The sequence below is a fragment of the Nothoprocta perdicaria genome, unplaced genomic scaffold (assembly GCF_003342845.1).
Source record: "Nothoprocta perdicaria isolate Ctin4 unplaced genomic scaffold, notPer1 scaffold_157, whole genome shotgun sequence".
Classification (NCBI taxonomy): domain Eukaryota; kingdom Metazoa; phylum Chordata; class Aves; order Tinamiformes; family Tinamidae; genus Nothoprocta; species Nothoprocta perdicaria.
In genome coordinates this window covers 303567-329377 of record NW_020454727.1, presented here as the reverse complement: position 1 = coordinate 329377, position 25811 = coordinate 303567, and the positions used below count along the sequence as shown (strand labels likewise).

Below are 25811 nucleotides of genomic sequence, written 5' to 3'. Positions count from 1 at the left end.
GGGGATAAGTTATCTTGAGCAGCCAGGCAGAGGCTGCAGAGCGGCGGGGCCTCGCGACTAGAATTACACCCTGCGGCCATGCGGGAAAAAGTAAAATTTCCAATCAGAATTAGATGGGAAGAAAGGGCGGCAGCAGAATACTGCTAAGAATTTATTTTTTATTCTGTTGTCTTGAAAATACTTGGTGAGTTTTGAAATAGATCCTTATTTTCACCTCGTGTTTGTACAAGCGATGTGGAAATGCACCGTTTTCCAAGAGGTCTCATTGTGATCGTCAGTTTTTCCAGCCATAATTTCAGCTTTCCTGGTTGACTGAGGAACATCTGGAAAGCTCAAATGGGAGGGGGAATGGGAGAGCTCCAAGGACGCTCCGCGCTCACTATCCACCTCCATGTGTCCGGGGTTTTTCCGTGTCAAGGTGGTTTCCAGCTCGGRTGCCACGAAGGGCTCTCAGCCCAGACACTAGTGGGGTATTTTGGGCACCAGCCTTYCCTTCCTCTCTTGCTCAATATGCCGGCTGTTTGATCTCCACATTCTTTCCTAGATTACGGAAGAAATCCTGCAGGGCACTTTGTTCCCCTCCTTTGGGAAAGGTTGGATTTGCCGCCGATTCCGCCGCTCGCCCCTCTGCAGCGGAGAGGTKCAGATGGCCCTTCTGCAGCTCGCTTTAGTTCTCACATCCTTGCGTTCCTTCTGAGTGGAAGTGGAGGCCGTGCATTGCTCCTCCCGGAAAAGCTRAGTTTTGAGCTGCTTTCCGGGCTTTTCCCGAGCAGTTTCCACCRAAACGAGGCTCGTTCCCGGCAGGAGCTGCGGCGCCGGCCGGCAGCATCTGGCCAAACCGTGGCCAGGGTCGGAGCAGCTTYGTCGCCGCAGGTGTCAACATCCCGCGCTGCGAAGCTCACCCTGACCAATATCAGACTTTCTGTTCTTTTCTTTGCTTCCTTCTTTCTTTTTCCACTAAGGAAACGGCTGCACCGGCTCCTGCTGCGCTCTGATGCATCTGACACCCTTAAAAGAGTGAAAACTGCACGGAATAAAGTGCACGGGGGAGCTCGGCTCCCCTTAGAGCCGCTGAAATGTCACTCCCCCCAACCTGCCCTTCTGTTCTTTAGCACAAGATTACCTATATCTTAATTATTAAAATTAAAAAAAATATTAATATTTAGAAAGGAGCACAAAATCATCAGGCTTATGCCACAAGTGGAAGAAACGTTTCTCTTGGCTCCTCTTGCATGCCCCCCTAACTCATTTACACTGGATAATTAGTCGAAATACCATGTATTTAAGTCTCAGGATTATTTTTAAGCGGTTGGATATTATAGAAATCTGCCTTGGGTCCTGCTAGTGAGAGCTGAGCCCGAAGCTGCCATTTCTTCTGCGCTGTTGAATATTGACAAACAGCAACATTCATCTTGCAGCCTTTTTTTCCTTCRTGTCTCTTTTTGAAACATTTTGTCCTTGAGAAACCACTATCTCTTCTGTGAAATATTAAATGAGAAGCTTAAAATAGTCCGTTTGCTAAGTACTGACACTGCAAACACGGGCAAGCTGTTAAGCTAACAGAGCCGTTCCGACCACATGAAAAAAACTACTTATTTTTTTCCAGAGCTCTCCTGAGAGCTTCTGCTTTCCCCCTTTTGCCCTCCTRCTCAATGCACTCCATTGACTCGGGAAAACAGGTGAATGTGGAGAACCCTGGTCATTTTTGCCATTTTTCAGCATTTTTTGCTGGCTTTTCTRCCGTTTGGCCGGCAAACCTTGGTGTTTTGAGCCTGGAATTGTCACCCATTTGCCTACTTCTAATTTTTGTCTCCCTTTTCCTTAGCAGCAGCTGCTGGGGCTCAGCAGCTCTCACGGTACCTACAAGCAAGACGGTTGCCCCCCTTGCCCTGCCTGCGGGCAAAAACCTGACGACTCTTCCCAAATCTGCAGGTTTGGAGAGGCCGATGTTCATAAAAGCTTCTCAACGATGTGCTCTGTTAGGCTACTTGGAAAAAAAAATGTATTTTTAATAGAACGATTCACTGTAAAATGAGTTTTAATGCTCACAAGTGACTTTGCAGCAAAGGCCTCCCCGTTTTCGTTGGAGGTCGGCCCGTGTTCGCTGGCTATTGCAGCCAAAACTGGACGGACCGGTGTGCAGCGCGGAGCCTCTCGCTTGGGGAAGCCTTTAATAAAGCAGCTCCACCTTGGAGCTGAGGCCTCATTTTCCCCAACGCACATAACTGACCAGGAAAACGAAAATCAGCCCGGGTTTTCTGGAGAAGCCTGTTTTTCGCTTCCCTGTCCTTTTTGCTGAAGCGGCTCTGAGTGGGGTTCGTTTTGGACAGCACTGGTAGCTGCCAAAACAGTTGTAGCTTAATATTGTTCTTGTGGCCCTACGTGAATTCCTAGGAACGTAATTTTTATAGTGTTTAACTTCATGTTTAACTTCACCTTTTTGCCTCTTGGGAGGAACATTTTACATTTCTAACATGCAATTCCTACTGCACACAATTTAAATTTATTAAAATTGCAGTGGGGACCCTCTTTAAAATGCCAACAGTCCTGTTGCCAGTTCTATAAGGAGTTGTCCTCTCAAATCTCATTATCCAGTGATCCTCAAAGGAGGGACTGGAATCTCAGTTTTACATCCATTGGAAGGAATTAAATCACTCATTTTGCTCCTGCAGAAATACTGTAGACACTTTCTATAGCAGAAACAACATAATTCACTTTGCTATGAAGTGGTCGTTCTTTACAGTGCAGGTTTTTGTGTTAATGCTTAAAAAGGAGAGCAATAAATGCAAGAAGTTGATGGAGGCTCCTTTGAATCCAGGTTGTTTCAAGCCTTGTTCGTGTGCGACCAGCTCGGGTTTAATTAGGCGACTAAATAGGTGGCCTCGTTTCAAGCAGCTTATTTAAGTTCTGTGACTTGGGTGATCTGGGGGTAGATATAAAATGTATATTTACACACTTGTGTGTGTGTGTGTATATATATATACATACATATATATATATATATGGATTTCTTTGTGTGGAATCTCCAACTTGTATTTGCACTGCGTTATCTGCCAATGCGTCATGGCCAAAGAGAACAGGCCTGATGAGGAGAGTGGAGCCACTTAGGCATCTTTCATGGAGAAAATCTGCAGGTTATTTTTTATTTTAAATGATTGGAAGACTATCACACCACTTGCCTGGAAATTCTGCTCTAGGCACTTTATTCTTTTTGCGTCAGAGCAGTAATAGCTACAAACTTTTTGGTTTTTTAAGCTGGCAGCTTTATTGGTACAGTATAGATGCAGTTCTCTTGGGATTGTTATTCTCATCTGCAAATGTAGAGCCATTTTCCAGGGCCCATTTCCTTGCTAGGCCCCTGAAGTCAGTGCTCAGCTTGTGCTTTACGTTTCCTGTATCTTGAAGCCTGCAAAACAATCTTGCTTTGGTCTATGGAGGTGACACCATTTGTCTTGTTTCACTGGTCTCTGTCTGAGATGGGTTTGGGTCCAGACTGGGCATTCTCAGAGCTTTTTATTAATCACTTCCTATTTATCCCTGAGCAAAGAGCAGGACTTGCCACCCTTCTAATGAGATCCGTGCGAAATTCTGGATGCCCAGGTTGTGTTTGAAGGCGATAGCTGCCTCCTGCAGCCCGTCACCTTGCGGGTGTTTCCTGTATTGCTGTTGTCCTTTCAGGAGACCTGCTGCAACGGAGAGCTCTTACTCATTTAGAAACCTGCCCGGATAAACCACACATAGTTCATTCCCGAGTCAGGTGCTAGTTGGGAATTCCTGCGAGAGCTTCCATTAATATCCCACGAATACCCCTCGTTAGTGCCGAATACCCCTCGTTAGTGCCGTGGGGATCACCTAATTGCTATAGACAGATGTGCCCTGGTCCCGCCGATGAGCTCACCTGCCTGGTGAGGGGCTACAGCATCAGCCACGAGGCACGGAGGGTTAGTCTGGCTTTATAGGGTTAGTCAGGCTTAATAACCTCCGTGCTGTGGTGGCAAAGGCTGGAGGCCAGARACAAAACCAGAGGAGGCAGCAGCCAGGGGGAGCAGAGGGGTGGGATGCGGGAGCAGACGGTGGGAGTTGCTCCGAAGGCGGTGGGAATAGACGGGGCTCTGCTCGTGCAGTCATTGTCCTTTGATGGCACAAAGAATATTTCATCTCTAGAGCTTCGCCCTGAGTAATCTAAGGACTTTGTCAATAGGTCTTTAGTCTTTTAAGATCGGAGAATAGTTTATAAAATTGTAAATTTTATATATTTGTAAATTTATAAATTTTATAGACCTTAAAAAAAAAATACTCCAAAGAAAATCTCCCCCAAATTGCTGCTTATAAATTTATTTTCCTTCTCCTTTACAGATCGCGGCTATGATCCCTATAATCCCGACCTTCCGAGGCCGTCGCTACAGGTGGAGAATGGTGCCCTGGCCGACATTCCGGACATGACGCCTGGCATTCTGGAGCTGGAATTGGTCAACAAGGCCATTGAGGCCGTCAAAAACGAAGTAGAGAGAGAGCAGAAGAAGTACGAGGAGCTCTTGGAAACGACAAAGGAATTCGCCGCTTCAGAGGCCTCTTCACTTATTTCCCAAAGCCCCGTGGCAGCTGCTGTGACAGAATCTGATTCTTTTATCTCCTTAGAGTATAATCCAGGTAGCTACAACTTAAATAGCGCAGACTACAACCCTACTCCTCTAGCTGCTGCCAGCCAGTCAAGTAAATACACTTTGGATACTTCCCGATCGAAGGGTAGCGCGTTGGAATACGTCCCCAAGGCTGTGGCACAGACTAAAAAATACAGTTGCACGGTCACTAACACGAAATACGTGATYGATGACTCCAAACCCTCCACAGACTTGGAATACGACCCGCTCTCGAATTACTCAGCCAGGCTCTTGGGCAAAGGCACCGCAAAGGAGCCCAAGGGCTCCAAGAGGAGTAGGGTGCTGAGTTACGAGGGTTGCTACTCTCCTTCGCCAAAGAAGCTCTGCGAGGATCTTGATGACTACGACGTGTGCGCCAGGTTCTCCTCCTCTGAAGACGAGGCCGATGCGGAATATAAGCCGACTTCTGTTAGTTCACAATCAAAAGCTGGTTCTGAAAGTGAATCAAACGATGGGGTGTCCAACAAAGAGCGGAGCACCAAAGCGGACGACTCGGCTTCCCGAGAAATGACGGTGCAATTTGACATGGAAGACTTTCCAAGCTCGCAGAAAAATCTGGCCAAAAATGTGTTGGAAAAGAGTGGAAAGGCAGCAAAATTGGGTTCTAGCAAGAATGGCCAGGATATCGAAGATAAAAACAAAGACTCGAAAGACAAAACAAAAAAGAAGAAATCRGATCTTAGTAAAACGTCCAGCCTCAATGAGGCTGGTAAGAAAGAGAAAAGTAAAAATACAGAAAAAGACAAAGTGGGCAAAAAAGAAGAAAAGGTAAAAATAAAAAATGAGGAGAAAAACTGTAAAGAGAAAAGTAGCAAAGTCAAAACTGATGGGAATTTAAAAAAAAATGAAAAGCAAAAATCAGAAAAAGTGGATGGGCTAAAGAAAGAAAAATCCAAGTCCCCCAGCAGCAGCTYGGGGAAGAGCAAGAACGAGAGCGTCGTCAAAGGCTCTAGCACAGAGAAGCTGGGGAGCAGCAAGAAGGACTCCAGAGTGAAAACAGCGGACTTGAAAAATGGCAAAGAAACCTCTGGTCGGAAAAACAAAGACACAGGGACCAAAGCTGCAGCACCGGAACGAAAGAAGGACAAGGCCCGTTCTAAAGAAAAAGGGGATCCAAAGAAGGATCGGAAACAGCGGAGTTTGAGTCACGTTGACCTCTTTGGGGACGAGAGTGGGGATGATGATGACAAAGGCCGACCTTTGCCGTCCACGCTGCTTGACGTGAGCTCAGACTCGGATGGTGACGACTGTTGTTCGGACTCTCAGAGTGAAAATGAAGAAGCAACGAGTGTGAAGCGCTCCAGGTTGTCCAAGTCGTCCTCCTCTTCCTCCACGTCTGATGACATTGACTATTCCATGCTTGAGAAGGACTTGGACTTTGAGTCGGATCCAATGGAAGAGTGTCTCAGGATTTTTAATGAATCCACTGATGTGAAAACTGAAGACAAGGGAAGGCTGAAGAAGCAGGTAGTGTTTGCTCTGCTTGTTGTGTGTCTCAGAGTTAAGTGCTGAAAGGATCCTGGTCTAGTTTAGTGGTGTTGCTTATTTCAACTAATTGAGAGAAGTCCMCAGAGGAAGACTTGGTGTCTTGGAGGAATTCCACCCATGTCACCAGTGCGTTAGTACCTGGAGGTGCTTGCTGGATTGGCAGGAATAGCCTGGCAACGGGGTAGAGAAGTCAGTTATTTCTGTTTTCTACTTGGTGGACTCAGAAGTTGCAATAAACTGTCATCTCCTGCCACCAGTTGCAAGGTGCTCTTGGGTGTGGGTGCCTTGGCCTTTCAGGATTATCAGTTACTTCTGTCTCCATCTGGTTTAAGAACCATGATTGCCTGGATTGCTGCAGAGGTTATTTTGTGGGTCTTTCTGGTTCTTCTGGGTTACAGAAGGCRGCGCCTCCTTGTTGCAGCCTAGGTTAGGAAGTTTGGTAGCAGGATCATGTGCTGAGCACCACTAATGGTAGAGATGAATTATAAACAGAGGGGATGTTTCCTTCAGGAGGCTCCTTGTATTGATGGAGAAAAACAACCTTAAGGGCAGGTGGGAGTTGACTTTTGCTGCTCTGAACTGCTCTCTGGATGAGCAGCCTCTCCTATTTGCTGCAGTAACAGCCCTGCTGCCCCTCACAGAGCAGGGGGTCCCACCAGGACCTCCATCCAGGTCCAGGTTAGACCCCTTCACCCAGAACTAAAATCCCTTGGGGATTATCACTGTGGAAGAGAGGCAGGATGAGGGCACTGTGAACAGGTGAGAACCAATTTCTTMTGGTGGGATCACTCAGTGGATTTCATTCTCTCTAAAAGCAACATCAGAAATGTTGAGGGTTTGTGAGGTTTGCAGTGGCTGTGGACAAAACCCTTCTGGTGGCCGCRATCTGTCCGTGGAGTAGCCGGGATGTGCGGCCGGGGGAGCAGAGCCCACCTTGCCAAAGAGCCGCTGGATCTGCAGGTTTGAACCGTCGGGCTGCTAACGTTGCTGTAACGACACRGGGCTCCTCTGAAGGGTCTGTCTTGCCAACGAGTTAAGGTGTTTAATCTTAGAGTGAGCTGAAACTGCTTGCTAGGAGGAACTCTGCGAAGCAGTCACTGGTGCATTGGTTTTCTTCTGGGCTGTCAAGCACTGCTTGGTTTTTGCTGGCACGTGCAGGGTTCTCCRGCTGTCCGCAGCCGCATGCGGTTCCCGCAGCCTCTGCTCGTGCATTGCCTGGTCTTCCTGCTTGAAAATGTCATTTCCCCATTCTRGGAAAAGGCAGAACAGGCACCGTGCTGGAGAAATCCTTTGAGAGGTGGATACCTGTATGTAGTTACCTCCATGCCCTCTGCTTTTCTGGAGGATGGAGTCACTCCCTGCATTTATTTTTCCTTATGGATTAACTGTATAGCTGCAGTTCATGCGGTCTGGTCCAATGTGCTAGTCTGGAGGAAAGGTAGGGACCCCGCGGGACCTCACCTGGAAGGGCAGTTCGGAGAGTACCTGAGGAATGTGATTGAATTAACCGACTCATCAAGTTCCTCGAGAGCTGGTGAGTCACAGGGCGAGGTGCTCGTTGGACACGCGCGCGGGGATGACTGTGCTGGCAAACACGCTCCCTAAGCAGAGCCTGAGCTCAGCCCAAAGCCCGGCTCTGGCTCCAGCTTCTTCAAGATGCTCCGTCTTGCCCCCATTCGCGGCTTTGCTGGTGGCTGTGGTGGAAAACTCAAAGCTGGATTGACAGGAGAGCAGGTAGAGCTTGGGAAAAGGAACATGTAGAGGTTGTCTGGTGTGACTGAAGAATTCAAGGAATTGAAAAAATTCAATATTTCAAAGCTCTTTTCGCCCCTCTGGCAGCAAGTCTGTGCCGATAACTCAGAAGTGGCTGGAGCTGCAGGGATGCTCTTGCCTCCTGCTGGCCTCCTGGCCAACCCCATYGCCTGGGCCTTTGTCAGCACAGCCTTCCTGCAGGTTTGGCTGGGTGAAACTGCAGGGAAGTGTTTTGCTAAATGTGGAGTAGGGCTTGGTGCCGGGAGGGATTGCAGGGTCTGAAATCTTGTTAAGCAGGAGACAGCAATGAGACCCCCAGGTTCCAACCCGAACCAGAAGGCCTCTTAAGAGTGGCACCAGGGTGAGGGATGTGTGTRTGTGTGGAGGTGGTTGGCAGGGGAAGGGCATTCGAGTTTTTCCTGGTAGTTGGGGCAATAGCCCATAATGAATCATGCCCAAACTGCTTAGCTTATAGCTCACCAAAAAGCTGCTTGGGTGGGAACAACATTGCTGCTATTCAGTGGTGAGTTTGGGGCTCCAAACAAGTTTTGTTGCAGTCATTTAGCAGCTGATCAAGGCTTGTCCTCACCTGCAAGGACTTGTTGACTTGTTGTTATCTCCAAGGGAGACTCTTCAACCTCCTCCTGGAAAAAGGATCCTCAAGGCTATTCAGTTTTGGAACCTGGTTTGTTTGTTTTCCAGCTATCCAGGGAGGAAGGAAGTGAAGACAAGACAGAAGATACTTTGACTACTCTATTTCCCGGCCAGAAAAGAAGGATCTCTCATCTTGTCAAGCAAGGAAATGTAAGTGCAGCTCTCAGGAGCAAAATTTTGGTTTGTCTAAACTYAGCATTTTCTTTCCTTTTACAGCCCTGGGAAGTGGTGCTGTCCCAGGCTCAGCCGTAAAGTGGGAACTTCTTGTGTTGAAATCCTTTTATGCCCCATTTCTTTCCTCCTTCTGCTTTCTTAAAAAACATCCATTACAATTGGCAACAAAACTGTAATAAACCTTCCTAAAAGCAGGGAGAAATTGTGGAAGAGGAAATGGATTCTGTACCTTGAAAGTCCCTAGAACAGCTTGGGGTGCTCATTTTTCTGCAGTATAACTTCATTATGTCTCTTAAATAACTTTTATCTGTATACAAGGTAGAGTCTCTCTGATGGGTTTGTTTTTTGTTGTTGTGAAACTACAAGCTTGATGTAGTAATTTTGTCAGAATTTTACATCCTCTATCATGTTTACATCTGCTCTACCAGCAGTCTCCTGTTTGATGCTTTCCTTTCCACGCTTATGAAACCTCTTTTCACAAAGAGAATCATAAAAAAAAGGCCTTGAAGACGTTCTGTTCATTTTATTTTTCCTCTTGTTTCCCCCTGAGCTTTTAATGCAGGTTTTCACTGACGTGTTTCCTACCAGGTGCTGAGCACAGATTAGTTGGGTTTAGGCTCCAGCAGGGTAACTGTGGAGCCTTAAACGCTGATTTGAGCTGGGTCGCCCAAATGATTTGTTCTTCTTTTTCTCTCTATCTAGAAAAGGTCTCTTTGCTTTTAATAATTTGAAGCCTCGAGGTCAATCGTGGCGTTTTATTTAACTGCATCACTTCAGCCAGTTTGTGTGTTCCGATAAGGACCCTTTCTTGCAAAGCGAAGCGATAAGAGACTGCAGCAAATGGCTTGGAAATTCATTAGCTCAAATATTTATTGCACGTAGGTGCCTTTCAGACACGTGCAAATCTTTACATACGTTTTCTCAGTGTGACAACMACCCCCCAAATGCTTTCTAAAGACGTGAGCCCCAGTGCAGTGGTTGCAGGGGCAAACAGCAGCGCTGCCCGTGCCGCTCCCGGGCAATCCCACTCCCGGGCAATCCCGCCTCAGCTCTGCCGCCGCCTCTGGAGTCAGTTCCAGAGGTGTTGGAAGGCCAGAGCTGCTGCTTCTGCAAGCAGAGCCGAGGCTCGTGCTTTGCCACGTACCTCCAAGCTGGGTATTTGCTCCCTCTTCCCTGTGTTTTGTAACTCAGGACCTGGACAACTAGAAGGGAAGGGAGCTGCGTTTTAGCTCAGTTTTTASGGAGGAATAGGGGGCTGGCTGGAAGGTGAGGCACCAAATGAACGTCCTGCCCCACTTGGAAGCCTGTAATTAGCGTGGAAGGGTTGGCTGCGCTGGCTGGGCTTCCAGGAGGTGTCGGCGTCAGAGAGCAGGAATGCAGGAGGCGGCAGCTTAGCCCCGATTTGCAGCCTCGAACGTGTTGCAAAGGGGCCGGGCGAGTTGTGCAACGAAGGTGAAGGCGTTTCAGGAAGAAAGGGCTGTTGCTGAGGTCTCAAAGGACGTTAAGTGGTGTGTGCTGGGGAGCCCGTGCTGCTACAGCTCTGCTTTTATGCTTCTGCTCTTAGAAAACTTCTGTGTTTGCTGACGTCGTTTCTGGCACCATTCCTGTAACCTGAATTTGGCCATCAAAGAGGCTGCGTTTGTAGCTTGTTGTGCTGGTTACGGCTGAAGCAGTGAAAGCTCCTGCAGGGAGGAAGGGGCAGAGCCTGGTTAAAATTCAGAGCTCAGTTTCTATCATGGCTGTGCTTTAATCCCATAAATACCTGCATTGGAGACCTTTAAATAGATATAAAAGCCAGAGAGCAGGGAAACGAGGCTGCTGAGAGGTGGGCAGCWGCTTTAACACGAGGGTAGATTGCCCAGGCTCTTCAGGATGAGAAAGACATTGACGAAGAGAGAGCAGAGGCCATCTGTTCAACTCYGCATCGCGTAGCCTGGGTGAAGGGGGAACAGATCCTTCCTTTATTTCATTGCCTTATAAACCAGAGATGTACGCAGCGGAATTAGGGGGCAGATCYCTCCAAGGTGCTGGAGGAGCCCAAGGTCTTGGTGGAGCCCGGGGGTGGCTCCTGTGTCCATGGTGACCCCGAGCCATCAACCATCGCGACTCAAACGCAGCCCTCGACTTGGGAAGATCCCARTGTGTCGGGGGGTGAATGTTCAACACCGCTGCTTTGGGGGCAGCCCCTCGATTTGGGARGATCCCGGCATGTCGAGGGATGAACATTTAACATTGCTGCTTTGGGGGTAGCCCCTCGATTTGGGAAGATCCTGGCATGTCGAGGGATGAACATTTAACATTGCTGCTTTGGGGGCAGCCCCTCCGAGCACTTTATCCCGGAAGACAGTTGGGATCAGCTCTCGCCAAGCCTGCGGTCCCTACCGGAGCAAAGGGAAGGGGCCTTTTCCCGGGGAATGGCAGGCGCGGGCCCGAGCGGGCGGCCGCGGTGCCTCTCGAACGCTTTGTGTCTGTGCAGGCCGAGCTCCCCGGCAAGCCCGTAGTCCGGCCGTACCGTCCGCCCACGGCGCAGGAGGTCTGTTACCAGAGGATCCAGCTGGCTCAGCAGCAGGCGGCACAGCTGGCTGTGGCCGTTCAAAAGGCCTCTCTTTCTTTGCCAGGAGAAAAGAAGAGGATTGCTCACGTGCCCAACGCAGCCCTCGCCGCCGCCGCCAAGCAGAGTAAGGCGCCCACGTCGCTCCTACCCACTGCACCGTCCCCTGTCTCTATTAGAAAGGCTCTGACTTGTCTTGAATTTTGCTTGAGTTYGGATGCAAAACTATCCAGGGATGTTGTAGCTGGGGGTTGGAAGCCCAGCTCCTTCCCCCAGGCCTGGGAAATCCCATCAGTTTCTGAGAAGGAACAGACTACAAGTACAACCCTGTTCTCTTTGGGAGTTTAGGAGGGTGGGTCTCAGGCAGCTTCCCTTGGCTCGCTCCCTTCCTTCCCTCTTTCTTCCTTTGGAAGACCGTTGACTGCTCGTTTGCTCTTCCATTCAGGTCTTTGAGGAGGTGTCAGGGGCAGAGGGGAGGCACCAATTTATCCCCATCAGAGCTGGCAGGATGGGCAGCTAGGGTAGCAAGAATTATCACCCAAACCCAAAAGAACTGCAACAAAGAAAAACCGCCCCCGTTTCCTAGCAGGGGGGTCCTTCATGTCCTGCAGGAGCGTCAAGTCACCCGCTTCCTGTCCCTCGGGACAGCTGAGGAGCTCCCAGTCCAAAACCCCAGCTTGCAGCATGGGGCTTTCACATTAGGATCAGCCCTGGGAGAGCATTTCTGCTTCAGTGGSTTCCTGTTCCTTGCAGGTCCCGGGGGTGCTAAGAAGACTGTTCCTGCCAAGAATGTCACCCCTCCCAGGGACTCTGAAGCACCCGCCTTGTCTCTGAAGGCCTGCACCTTAGCTGGGATGGCCTCCAAGACCACGAGCACCATCGTGCCCAAAAGGATAGCGCATGTCCCCTCCTTGCAGGTAAAGGAAAACCCATSCCTGCACGAGCCCCTTTCTGCTCGTTCCCCAGGGAGGGTGGTTTGTTCAACCGCGTCCCTGCTCCCAAGGTTTGATTACATTGATCAAGTGGGTTTCTCTCGTCCTGTGGTTTTTCCTAGATAGCGCTGCATAAAAAAAAATGAGGGGTAGGAGCTTAAAAAGGTAGAAATATTTAAATGCAGCTCTTATCTGGCTGAATATTGATCTCCCATTTTTATTTTGAGTGTTTGTCTGTGCTGTCTGGCCCACTTTGTAGCTGTTTCTCCTGCTTGAATGGAATGGCAGGATTAATGTCCTCCCCATTAAATCCACCGAGTTAAAATGTGCTCACTTTAACTTTATGCTGCAGTTGATATCTGGGGGGAGAAAACCCTTTTCTTTGGAATGGCTGCCCTCATTTTGGGGTCTTTTACAGCTAGTTCCTCAGCAAAGAAATCTCCTTTCCCTTTGAGCGGCGGGGCAAATTGTGGGAGATAAATCGGTGCTAAATGGAGGACTGCAGTAGTAGCTCGTAACTCAGCCCAACGTGCAGTTCTTCCACATCAATAATTGCTTAAAAGAATCTGTCTATCAATGTAAGGGTAAAAATCCTTTCAGGAGCATCATGACTGGCATAAAAAAAGGCAAGCAAGGCAGTGGAGTTACAGGAATCCCACCAAAAARGGTCCTGGTTTCCCCTGGGTTCCTGTCGTGGATTAACTGTGTGGTGATTGGCACCTTGCTCATCTTCACCCTTTCTTTATCGGGGCTGGAGTGTTTGTAAATGTGGTGTTGTGACTAACGCTGCTGGCACTAATTAGCCGTGAGTTGYATAATAAAACTTGGATGTTTTGGAAGTAATTAGAATACTGAAGGTGGCACAAAAGTTTGAGGTGTGTTTTTGAGGCTGGAGATGATGCACTTTGTTTAGCTTAGCAAAGAATTTTTAGAAGGGAAGTCATGCCACTATTAATAACATACCAGGATGTGTGACGGTCTCGAAGCGACATACTTCTCCAAGTAATAATCCCAAATAATCTCTTCCTGTCTCCCCCAGAGCACCACTTTACAGAGGCCGGTTATCCCCACAGAATTTGGTGCTAAAGTCCCGACAAACATCCGTCAGAGGTATCTCAATCTCTTCATTGACGAGTGCCTCAAGTTCTGCTCCTCCTCGCAGGAAGCATTTGACAAGGTTGGTACATCCGTGCTCTCTCGGGAATAAAGTGTGGAGTAAAGAATAATATCCTCTGTGAGGGCTGAAACATTTTGAATGTGTGGTGCAAGCAGARAACTCAGCTGTTTGAATGTATTTCCATAGAGGAGATAGGCATTAAATAAATCTGGTCGGGATGTTTACTATAAAATAAATATAAATATGTGAGTTGGATGTAATCAGTAAAACTTGTTTTTGGGCTTCTAAGGAGCCTTCTGGCAGTAGGGGATAGTACAGCAGGGTTTCTAAAAGCAGAGTTGGCCGTTTTGGCCGTGGCAGGTTGTATCGGCAAAGCAGATTCTGGGGGATTTCTTTTGTGCTTCCCTCTTTGGCAGTCCCTGGGGAATGTTCCTGCCCAGGGAGTGGCTGTTTGCCCTCATTTCTCTCAGGAAAACTTCCTTTTCTTGTCCAGCTCAGACTTTTGCCTCGTGCTGCCAGTGGAGCAGGGAGAGCAGCCCTTCACAGGGGGCTCCAGAGTTCCTTTTTTTAATCTGTTAGGGAAAAGTTTCATGTAAAAATGCTTCTTTATGCCCTTAGTTTAATATATTCTTTTTTTCCTCTCTCTGACTTGCCTAAGCAGGCCCCAAACCCAGCATGTCTTTGTGCCATATCCCTGCTTATTCCCCAAAGCACTAATGCAAGGAGAGGATGCACTAATGGATTGCGTTGCTTGCAGGCTCTGTCCGAAGAGAAGGTGGCTTATGAACGTAGCACGAGCCGAAACATCTACCTGAACGTGGCGGTGAACACCCTGAAGAAACTCAGGAGCCTCGTGCCCAACTCCCCGTCCAGCACGAACAGTACGTACCACATCTGTGGCTTAATAATTGGAGCCCTGCTTGGATTAGGAGCCGCGGAGAGAAACTTGTTGAAAAGACTGAGCCATTTCTCAGAAGCATTATGCTGAAAGCTAAACAACTCCAGTTAGCTTTTTATAGCCTGGCAAGCTTTAATGGGCCTTCAAGAGGCAAGTCCTGCAATGCTTTGTTGGCTGTCTGAACCTAAATGGAGATAATGCCACATGGATTTTTTTTTAGCACAAGTTCTTTAAAATGAAAAGCCCCGCTAATGGAGTAACTTTCACATGATGCCTTCAAAGTGATAGACTCGTCCATCACCGCAGAAATCTGTTACACACATTAAGCTTCAAGAGAGAAACGAAGAGGGTTAAGACATTTCATTATTGGCTCTCGAGAGGGTACATTAAACAATCAATTTGTGCTGTTCTTGTGATTTTTTTTTTTTCCCTCTCCTGGTCTCTTCCCTTTTCTCCCCTCTGTCTTCATTACCTTCATGGCCATTAGTCAGAGCGGCTGAACTTGGGAGGCCGGCCTGTAGGAGAGGGCTGCCAGTTAATGATTAGTAAAAAGCACCTGCCTGCCATTATCTGATGTGTGGAGCGTATTCCCGGGCTCCGAAGCCTTTGGAAAGGAAGTTGAAAGATCCGTTGTAGGAGCCTGGTCCGCAGGGACGGAGTGGTGCGGCCGCCCACGGCGCGGGGGGATCTCACCATGCGTCCCCGCAGCCCCTYATTTCACTTTGCTCGTGACTGAGTCGAGTTGCTCAGTGCTCAGCCCTCCCTTTGCATTCTCAGGAGGGTTGCTCGGCACGCGGAGCGAGCGGGCAGAGCAATGGCACTGTCCTAGGGACCTGTGAAAACRTCCCTGTCTGCTCTTAGAAAACGTGCTCTAGGTTGACAGTGCAAAGAGTAACCCCTCCATAACACAGGAATAAATACACTAGGAACAAGCCACCACTGTGTGACAGGTACCAAGAATTCGGGAGGATCAACGTAGCCCTCCTTTTGCCCCTGCTCAACACCCCAAACTTGAGGTCGGATGTCTCCCACTCTTTCAGGATTGCCCCTGATCTCTGTCCTGTTTTGCATCCCCCTTCTTCCCGTTGCAGAGACGAGTAACAAGAAGGTGGTGTCCCATGAAGCTGTGCTGGGAGGGAAGCTTGCAGCCAAGACGAGCTTCACTCTGAACCGCTCGGGAAGCCTGAGAGCAGAGGATTTAACAGGTAAGACCCTGCTCCTGTGATGCTACAAGGTGCAAGCTACAGCTGTACATGTAACCCTGAGCAGGGAGAGCAGCATCTCACTGATACACCAAGTGTATCAGTTTTTGGGCCAGTTTTACGAGTTCTCGCTTAACCGCAGTGCGGTGCTGCAGACTTGCTCAATAGGATGATATGCTGCTCTGATTAGTGCCTTTTTCTCCCCACTTTGGGCTGAGAGATCCTTGAAGTAGTCTGTGTAGCTTTGATGTAGCATCAGCTACATCAGAACCACCTCTTGTGTTTTGGACCTTGCTGACTTTTTGGACTCTTTTCTTTTGCATGGATTTTGCTTTAGCTTTCCTGCCCTAGAGGGGTACTTTGCATTGCGCCCGTGAGATTAAAGGCAAACTTACTGCTCTCTCCATCCATTCTGCGAGGTTCCATTTCCCTCTTAGGAATGTCACAGCAAGGTCATATCGTAGCCAAAGGATTGTGCCACAAGCGCTATCCACGTCGGCTCGAATCGGTTAGGAGTGTTTGGGTTGCTGAGAGATGCAGGCAAATTGTAGGGGAGATCAGAAGAGACAGGGCTGCTGCAGAGCAGAGAGAATTGACGTGAAGAAGGCTTAAAAGAGCCCGTGGAGCTCAGCTAAGCAACATCAAAGGGTACACAGCAATATTGGAGGGGCTTAACGTAAGGGCTGGAGCGGGGATATTGAACAGGGTGTAGGAAATTATAATTATGCTGTGGAAGGAAATGAACTGCCTGAAATCAACAGCAAGAAAAGGCACCTGGTAATGAGATTTTTGGCTAGCTGCGGGTGGCCTCAGAGAGCTGTTCTTTGGGCTGCTACAATTGAGCAGCTAAAGCGTTGAAAAGTAGGAAATGTCTCATATTTGTTAAAGAAAGGCCTGAAGATGGATCCTTTGGAGGAATTCCATCTCAGCTGGCTTTTCTAGACGTACTAAATGCTGCTGGTTGAAGGCTTTAAAAGCTGCTACACCAGTGACCAGATACGAAAAACGTTGCCCCAGCAGCCACCTCCCTTGTCAATACTGAACAGAGGCAGGGAAAGCAAGCTCAGGGCGGTGGTGGTTCCTCCAGAAGGCTTCATAAAGCAGAACGTGCTGGGGGAATCGCTCCCTGCTTCTGCCTTGTGGCTTCAGCYCTGCCTTTGGTGTCTGCAGGGGCCGCCTTGTACCGGCGCCTCAAGGAGTATCTCATGACTGAGGAGCAGCTGAAGGAGAACGGGTACCCGATGCCTCACCCGGAGAAGCCTGGCCGCGCCGTCCTCTTCACCGCGGAGGAGAAGAAAACCCTGGACTGTAAGTTCTGCCGGGTTCTTCGCTGCTCCAGGTTTGCTAGATGCGCTGCAGCTGGCCGCCCCCATCCTGCTTGTCAGCCCTCTTTTCCCATAGAAACATTCCTGGTCTCAGCCTGGAGTCACTTGCTCCTGTCCTGATGGGCCTCCCTGGGGTGTAACTGGTTTCTGTGCAGGCCAGGGGAGTTTGGCTGCACAAGGCACCTGCCTCTGGAGGGCAAGTTCCTCCACCGTGCATGTCATGGGARTGTAGTTTTGACAGTCGGTTTATGGTCTGTGATCTGCAGGTCTGTGATACCAAGTAGGGTTTATGCAAGTAGGGTTTAGGTGACACCTCTTCAGACAGGTTGTCTTTGCCCGCCTGCTTTGAGGGCTCTGTTATGGACCTGCTCTGGGCAGATTTTAGGGCTTCTCCCTCCGTCGCTCTCGAGTTTCTTGCGCCAGCCTGGACACTGGATRCTCCTGGTGCAGGGAAGATCGAGGGGCTCCTCTTCCATGTCCAGTGATGCTCCTCTGAGGGGAGCAGGTTTTTTAGGGCTTCTGTTCTGGTGTGATATGGAAGAAATCGGGCCTGACTCCTGTGTGTTGTGCAGGGCTGGTTTGGGATTGTGCAGTTTTTGGTGTGGGCACTGGATGGCGCTGGACCAAACAGTTTCCAAAAGGTGCTTTTTCCTTCTCTTTTTTCATGTTAGATGAAATAATCCCAAAGGATTTTCCTGCACCAAATGGTACCTTTACCTGTCTGCCCCCACCCTCTTCTTTTTTCCTCTTTTTTTCCCCTCACGTCCTCCAACAGGATCTACACTTCCTACACGCTGATGAGAGCAGGCCGTGCCGCAGCAGGGATAAAACACATACTTAAAAGGAGCAAAGGATGTATTTTGAGGTGCCTTGCGAGGCTCCTCGGAGCATCTCTGTGGAGAGAGCTCGCTGAAGTGTGTTAAGTGCTCATCCGTGTTAACACCTTGTGTCTGCATCTGTGCTGCGGCTGCTGAAGCAGCCTGAACAAAAGCTGTCTTGCACTAACGCTGTCGAGTACTGTATTTTTTAGAGCCCTGGAGAGCAGCTGCTTGGTGCTTGCTTGTGGGCGTGCAGCCTTTAGGAGGCTGTACAAAGTCCATATTTAAAGTATATTTAAAGTATATGGTCCGTGCTTGGTCCATATTTAAAGACTAGAGCTTGTGGCTCCAAGCACTGGCCACGAGCAAGRGGAATAAATCACCTCATCTTCACGCTCAAGCACCTGGCAAAGATCCATGGTGGGACATTTAGCCAAAGAAGGTGGGTTCCCCATGAGCAGGAGGAAGTGGCGCAGACAGGACGGACTTCCCGGTGCCATTTCCAGGACTTTGGCACTAAAAGACATGACTGACAAGAGCAGAGTTGCCAGAGGGAAGAGAAGAAGTCCATAGCTGCTCTTGCAGGGAGCTTCTGGCCTCGAAGTGTTCCTCGTTTTAGAGGGTAGAGAATCCTTGCAGAATATCTGTGCCCATGATGAGCTGAGACACCACGGGGAAGAGCCAAGGCCTAAGTCCCTTGGAAACAAGGCCTCATTAGCTTTCTGTGGCCAGAGAATTACATATTTATCCTGACTTTTTTAATAACTGTGTTGAAGTGCGACATTCACTTGCGGTGAAAGGAGAAATACTGCAGCGAATTGGCATGTGAACTGTGCTGGAGCTGCTGTTGCACACCAAAGAAGCACCGGGGAGCCTCAGGTTTGCTTCTGAAAAGTGGCTTAGGGCACAAAAACTCTTTTCCAACAGATTGCTGGATCTCTGCAGGATTTGAAACAACATTGGGGTCCTTTCTAAAGGCAAAACTTTTCCTTGCGAATGCCACCAGTGTTCTGAGCGAGCCCGATTTGCTCATTGTGGTTTTGGCCAAGTTTAAGAGGCACAGGGGTGTCCAGGGACCTGACTCTTGTTCCTCTTTTCTTTGACAGCCTCGTGCAGGATTTGCTGCCGCTGTGGCACGGAGTACATGGTGTCAGCCTCCGGGAGCTGCATTCGCAAGGAGGAGTGTGTCCATCACTGGGGAAGGCTCCGCAAGCAGAGGGGTAGGTGCCTTGCAAAGGGGCTCGCTCAGTCACACGACGACTGCTTTCCAGGTCATTTGGGCTCTAAACACCAAGGCTCCCTGTCCTCTTTTTTACCCTTTTGTGGCTCTTGGGCCTCGTCCAACTCGTGTTGTGACAGTTCCCAGTTTTGTCACCGGGTGGCCCAGCTCCTTATGACTTAACCCTGCGGAAAGGTTCTGCAGGATGGTAGTGTGGTGCCTAAAATGAACATGCGGCTAGAGAAGATGCTGTTGGGCTTTCAATTTAAAAGCAAGTGAAGGTAAAACAAGCGCCCCATCCATTTTTGTGGCCAACGAAAGAGAAGTCTTGTTGGGAGCCTGGTTTGGGAGCGCTAGGCTGCTGCCCAAGGGAGTTGGTTGAATCCATTTCCCAGTGAAGCATCTGAAACTGCTGCTATGGGTAGACAGTCAAACTGCTCTGCTCATCCACCCCGTGCCTGGTAGGTAATTCCTGGAGCTTTTACCTGGCTGAGCTGGAGACCATTCAACGTGACAGCAGTGTGTGAATCCGTAATTATTTGTCCCCTTTGACACATGATTGCTGCTGGGCCCCTGCAGGATGAGCACGTGCTCATGGGCTGCCGTTTGGGTCTCTTGTTGATAGGGCTCCTCTCTTGACTCTGGTCTCTTGCTCTTTCAGTGCCCGGCGGATGGGAGACTCATTACAGCTGCTGCTCAGGAGCCGTGGGTTCACCAGGCTGCCAGGTGGCCAAAGTAAGTACTTGAGCAACACCTTTTTCATTCGCAGTGACATTTGTCCTCCGTTGCGTTGGTGATGCCTGGGTGATCCTTGTTGACATCGTGAAGAGGTGGCTCCCCTGGAGGGAAAAACAAATACATCTTAAATGTAGTCAGCTCTGCAAAGGGAGGAAAATCCAGTGTGTGGCGAGAAGGGGGAGCCTCATCTGTCCAGAGCTGGATGGTTTCATTTGCTCTGAGCAACTGCCTGTGTATCAAGCTGCTCAGCAAAAGCTCAGGTGCCAGGCTGCTTTGGGAGAAAAAGTGAGAAATGGGGGGTTTACTTTTAAAGAGCAGCCTTGTGGATTTGAATCCAGTGTAGCAGCACATTTTTTCCCCCATCTTTTCCTTTCCCCAGTGTCTGAGCTAAAGCAGCTTTCTGCTGTGCAGCGAATCCTTTCTTCTGTTTCTAGCGGGCCCTTGGTGGCTGCTGCAATCCATAAATGTTGCTTCTCCTGTGTGGGGAAAGGATCTCAGGACTAGAAAACAGCACGAAAACCTTGCTTAGAAATTAAGTTCTGGCCCTCTGATCGAGCAGACCACGCTGATACCTTTGCACAGGTGTTTTTCTTTTTTCCTATAGGCAACTGAGAATTGGATTCCTAGCCTGGCATCATTGATGCTGTCTCAAACCATTGACTGAAGGGAACGATCTGTCTTTCGCTTCTCCCAGGTCTTTGGACCTAGTCACTTGTTTCAGTGGCCCTTTTATGTCCAACAGCTGCTACGCAGGGGAGAGGAACCTGCTGCAGAGCCAACAGAGGGAATCTAGGAATCCTGTCCGGTGAACTTGGCTCCAAAGTGAGGCCGTGGTACCTTCTCATCCCACCCTCTGGAAGTCCTGGGGCAGGATGGGGCCAGCAAGGCTGACCGGAGGGTCTGGAGATGTGTCCTCCTTRTCCTGCTCGGATGCTAGAGCCAGCATGTGAATTCACACACAGTTCAAAGAGCAAAATTCTCTTTACCAAGAGCCAAATTCGAAGTTTGCCAAGTAGGAAGGACGGCCAAACCGATTTGCTGAGTGTGAAGCACGGATGGGGCTCAGGCTGCTACATTTCTATTACTTTTTCATTTGGAACTAGAATCTCCTTTTAATCAGTGTTCTGGGAAAAAAAAAACATGGAGCAGGGAAGTCAGAAGAAATTGATGGGGCTGTAAAAACATGACTTCTGTGCATGTTTTTGCAGGGCTGTTGTAGACCATAAAACTCCACGGCCTTTTAAGAAACAATCTCTGTAATAGCCTCTGCCTTGATGAAGCTGCCAGTGCTCCGGGGCTCGGGCATCCTTTCCCGTCTGCCTCCTGCTTGCTGTTGTGCTGCTCTGCATCACTCCATGCTGATTTTCTTTGGGTTTCTCACCCAAACGAGCGAGGTGGAATTAAGACTGGAATATGCGATGCGGGCAGGATGAGAATTTGAGAATTGGGAAGTTGGGGCTGGCGGAGGAGCGGGGTGTTTTTCAGCTTTGGAGGAGGACATTGAAGGCACCGAATGTGTATAATCATGACGCTCTCATGTGGCTGGTTCAGTGGTTGGTTGGAAGAGCCTTCCTGAGCGTGTCCCTTGGTCCAAGCAGAGCCCGATGGGCGCTTTGGGTTCCGCTGCAGTTAGCAGGAGTGGCAGGAGGTGGCGGAGCAGAGCTGTGCAGACCTGCAGCTACCCGGGAGCTTATGGGGGCTGCTGCTCCTGGTGGGAACTGCTCCCGAAGGCAGAAGCACCTGCCCCCTCTCAGGGAGCCGTGGTGGGCTGCAGAGCATCAGCTTTCGGGCTGGTACATGGTGTTGCAGGGGGAGGGAAGTGGCCGAGCTGAAGGGAAGAGGAACATTTAGGGTTTGTTGGCTTGGGCACTTGCTCTGTTTGTTTGGCAGAACGATCCGATTCAGGCGCTTAGGGGCAAAACTGTCCAACGTGGCAGGTGCCTGCTGTGTTGAGCAATGCTGGCTGGGGATGCAGGGAGAAATCGGACCCCGTGTTTGCCCAGCTGCCCAGTTACCTGCACGTGACGCAGCTCTCTGTGCTCTGCACCTGCACTCACAGCCTGCACATGAAAACGTGCCCATCCCTGCCTCGCTTGTCCTTCCACCTTCAGGCTCCAGCTCACAAGGGCTTCTGTTCCTCGTCTTTCCAAGCCTTCCAGTCCTGAGAAGGTGCCAAGTGCCATATGGGCCCTTGTAGGGTGAGATTTGTAGGAGGCATCACCAAGGAGGCTGTGCACAGAGGCTGGAGTGATTGTGGGCACCCACATTAATACTTGGGGATAGAAGGCGTTTAAAACATTGGGAAATGAGGAAGAGATGGTGAAACCTGGGTGCGGTGCAGCAGGTTTAGTTCCGCCTAAAACCCTGTTAATGGGCAAGAGGGCTGCCTGCAGATCTGTTGCTCTCTATTGCGAGCTCCTACTTCCTCACTGGTGCGGTCAGGGGTGATGGGATCAGTGCAATGACCCAGTTTGAGCCTCCCCGTGCCAAGGTTTCCAGGCTGAGGAAGCAGCAGCAGCGATGCCGGATGGGATCCAGTCTTGCATTGGCTTAAGCCGCTCTCCCAACTGCTCCCCGGGCTGCCCTGTCAGCTCAGGGAGCTTTTCACTTCTGAATCATGTTGACCCTGGAGCTTTAGCAGGGGATAYTGAGATGAGGAATAGTCTCCATTTATTGCCTGCAGTGCTCGAAGGCTGTAGCTCCTGTTTCTCTGCGAGCCTGGCTTTGGAATGGAGCAGTGTCTGCACGTGCTCATGTTTCCCTGTGCCTCGTTGCACTGCACTGACTCTTGCTGTCTCTGGGTTATGCTACACGTGATGCTAACTGTGCTCGAGCACAGAGCTCAGGGTTTAGCATCCCACCCCGGGATGTCCCCAGTTTAAACCATGACCAGAAGCTGGAGTAAATCCATGGCAGACCTCAGCAGGGGCCATTCCAGAGCAGCTCTGCTCTGCACTGAAGGTTGCAAGTTGTTTGAGGTCCCCAGTCACCTCGTCCCTGCGTGTAAGACGTGTTGCTGCTGCCGGAGCTGCTAGTACAAAACCACTAGCACTGACCTGTCTTTGAAACTGGGGACGCTTATGGCTATTTTTGCCACATGAAGAACCCCTCAGACTCGTTACTGAGTGAACCTTATTGCTCATTAAGCTCTAGAAATGGTTAAAAAAAAAAAAAAAGTCTTGGAGATTTTGCTGAAATGGGAACGTGTGGATTCTTGTTCTTGCTGCCAAGCAATGTGCCTTTTTCCCTTGCAGCAACATGTGCACGATGGGCGGAAGGAGAGCCTGGACGGCTTCGTGAAGACTTTTGAGAAGTTGCCCACAACGGATGGCTACCCTGGCATCTACGCGTTGGACTGTGAAATGGTAAGTCCTGATAACAGAAGCAGTGCAGAGGCCAAGTAAGGTTTAGAGGAAGGCTGAGGCTGCAATAGAGGTGCCTGAGGGGAAGTTCTGTCTCCCTATCATCTCCCTCCGATGGTAGGAAGCCTGCAGAGGGCAGGGAGAAATTGTTAGGACCTGAAGGGGAGCTTGTTCCTTACCCATGGCCCCGGGGAACAGCCTGGGCTGCTCTGCTTGCATGGAGAACCAGTGCTCAGAGTGGGGCTGCTCAGCCCTGAGCTCCGGGTGTGCGTCCGTGCGTCCCGGTGATGTTGTACACTCTAAATATAGAGCTTTAAACCGCACAAACTAGTTTTTTGCCAGCACGTGCTTTGTTTGAGAACCACACATACCCTGGAAAAGTGATAGCCAAGTGGCCAGGATTAATCTGTTGGCCGTTGGCGCTGTGCTGTGGGAGTCCAGGGACCGCGGTGGTGGGCGCCGCGCTGGGGCTGCGTTGGGTGGACACGCTCTTCTCCTCACGTGTGCTGTGTCACTCACAGTGTTACACTAAGCAAGGCCTGGAGCTCACCAGAGTGACGGTGATCAACTCTGACCTGAAGGTGGTCTATGACACTTTCGTCAAGCCGGACACCAAGGTGGTGGACTATAACACCAGGTAAGGACGGCTCTCCATGGGTCTCAGGTCTTTGCCCAGAGTGAGGGAGTTGGGGGGATCTGCTGGGGAGCCCTTACTGAGCCGCAGGGACTGCTAGCACTTCCCAACGACTGGAGCTTTTGGGGCATCTCTGATAAGAGCAGAGCCCTGGAGATGTTCCTTTGGTGAAGGACCACCCCCACCTTGCTGCTCTCGCACTGCAGGTTCTCAGGGGTGACCGAGGAGGACCTGGAGAACACGAGCATCACCCTGCGGGACGTCCAAGCCGTCCTCCTGAACATGTTCAGCGCAGACACCATATTGATAGGGCACAGCTTGGAAAGCGACTTATTTGCACTGAAGGTAAACTCAYGTGGCTTGCATGGACGTTTTCCCCTGGTTCTTTCTTGCCCTGGTGTCTGTTATTTGCCATCTTTTAACTCGGAAAACAATTTATTTCCAAGAGCCTGGGCCTGTTCAGCCTGAAGAAGAGAAGGCTGAGGGAGACCTGAGCAGTGTCTGTAGATACCTSAMGGGAGGCAGTGASGAGGAGGGGCGGCCTCTTTTCAGTGGTGGCCACTGATAKRACTAGAGGAAACGGCCMCAAACTGAAGCACCAAAAGTTCCCCAGGAACTTAAGGAAAAATTCTTTGACAGTGAGGGTGCCAGAGCCCTGGCACAGGCTGCCCAGAGAGGCTGTGGAGTCTCCTTCTYTGGAGATCTTCCCAACCCGCTTGGACTCAGCCTGTGCCACAGGCTRTAGGTGACCCTGCGTGTGCAGGGGGTTGGACTAGATGATGTCTAGAGGTCGCTTCCARCCTTAAGGATTCTCTGAAGAGCCAGGAGGGCAGGGAGGATCTGTCTTGACTCTGAGCTTGTGAGGCAGAGCTGGAGAGCAGGGGCAGCGGGCGCCGTGCGTGGGCCTTGTGCTCGTGGTGGCTGCTGGTGGTTGGAGGGACAGAGCTCCCCAGGGGCGTCTGCAAAGGATGAGGAGCAGGGACTGGTTGTAAGGCCTGATCTCGAGGGCCTTGCTGGTTGCCCTTGTCTGTTGGGCAGCAGTTGTTGCTGTGGCCCTTGGTGTTCCCTTTGGCGCAGGGAAGGTGCACGCAGCCAGGAGGCCGGGGCCCGAGCGTGGTGGGCTCGGGGGTCCCCTCCGCCATCGGGATGTCCGGGGAACCTCTCTTAGAAGCGGGACAAAGCTCTTCTGCTCTGCCAGTCTAACGCTGGTGGTTTTGCACTCGGAGGAGCAGGGCAGGGTGTTAAACTGTTCCGAGGTGCTTGCGGGTCCGGCTGTGGAACTGTTAATGCCCGAGGTGCCGATGGTCACGCAGCCTTAGCTGGTGCCCATGAAGAGTCGAGGCCATGAGGAGACCCGGTTGTCGGGATGCGTGGAGACCCGCAGAGCCAGCCTTTGCTCAGGGGTGCACGTTTAGGTGCTCCTAAGCTCACAGCGTGGATTTGCCTTCATGCTGCTGCACACACGTTCTTGGCCAACAGAGGATTAATCCCGCTTTAGCTCGAGAGTTAGAAATTCAGGTTAAGGAAAAAGCACCCTCTGGACCCTGTGGAACATGGGGTGGGGGAGAGCCCTGGGGGTGGGTGACCCCACAGGAGCCCTTGGTGCGGGGCAGGTGACGTGGTGGCTTGTTCAGCACCCCCAGCACGATCACCCTTCCCACCTAGAGGGGCGCARAGCTCCTGCCTCCGCCCTGGGCCCGGTCACCTGGGCCTGGACGTGTCACCTGCTGGGGCTCTCCTCCCATTCATCCCCCGGAGAATTCCTGGCGCCCGGAAGCGCGAGCTCTGCATGACCCATTTCATCCTGTGCTGCTGATTCAAAAGCTTCCTGTTGACTCCCATTGGTGACAGAGTCTGCCAGGAATTTTGGAGCTTGTTTGGCACCACGGAGCTCAGGCCTTTGCACAGAATCGCGGGATAGTTGAGGTTGGAAGGGACCTCTCCAGCTCATCTAGTCCAGCCTCCTGCTCCAGCAGGGACACCCAGGCTTTTCCCTGGAAGAAGCAAAACTCTCCTCCTGCAACAGTGTGCTGGGTCATGCCCAGTTTTAGTTCTTACACTGAAATCCCCATCCTGAGAAGCCGCTGAGAGCGACCGTCAGGTTCAGCATGGTCCCTGGCGCCTGCTCCCCGGCGCTGCGTGGGCACCCTCGGGAATCTGCCACCCTCCCAGGCCCGGGCGGGTTGGTCTGCGCTGCGGCTGGAGCTGCGGGAGGGCTCGGCGGGCCCGGCCGTGGCGGCCTCGCTGGGCTGCCCGGGCTGCCGCTCGGCGGGAGCTGCGGGGCCG

The 25811-nt window shown here is 50.6% G+C and overlaps 1 protein-coding gene across 1 annotated transcript in view; it reads left to right on the top strand.

The window, feature by feature from the left end:
• REXO1 (RNA exonuclease 1 homolog) overlaps positions 1 to 25811 on the top strand; it is a 27810-nt gene that overhangs the window by 669 nt on the left and 1330 nt on the right. Inside the window, exons 2-15 of the mRNA XM_026035157.1 lie at positions 1826 to 1932; positions 4357 to 6128; positions 8604 to 8705; positions 11206 to 11407; positions 12034 to 12197; positions 13252 to 13389; positions 14087 to 14210; positions 15319 to 15432; positions 16600 to 16737; positions 18679 to 18792; positions 19453 to 19526; positions 22784 to 22894; positions 23413 to 23528; positions 23732 to 23870. Of these exons, the coding sequence (XP_025890942.1) occupies positions 1826 to 1932; positions 4357 to 6128; positions 8604 to 8705; positions 11206 to 11407; positions 12034 to 12197; positions 13252 to 13389; positions 14087 to 14210; positions 15319 to 15432; positions 16600 to 16737; positions 18679 to 18792; positions 19453 to 19526; positions 22784 to 22894; positions 23413 to 23528; positions 23732 to 23870 (3415 nt within the window). The remainder of the gene's footprint in view (positions 1 to 1825; positions 1933 to 4356; positions 6129 to 8603; positions 8706 to 11205; positions 11408 to 12033; positions 12198 to 13251; positions 13390 to 14086; positions 14211 to 15318; positions 15433 to 16599; positions 16738 to 18678; positions 18793 to 19452; positions 19527 to 22783; positions 22895 to 23412; positions 23529 to 23731; positions 23871 to 25811) is intronic.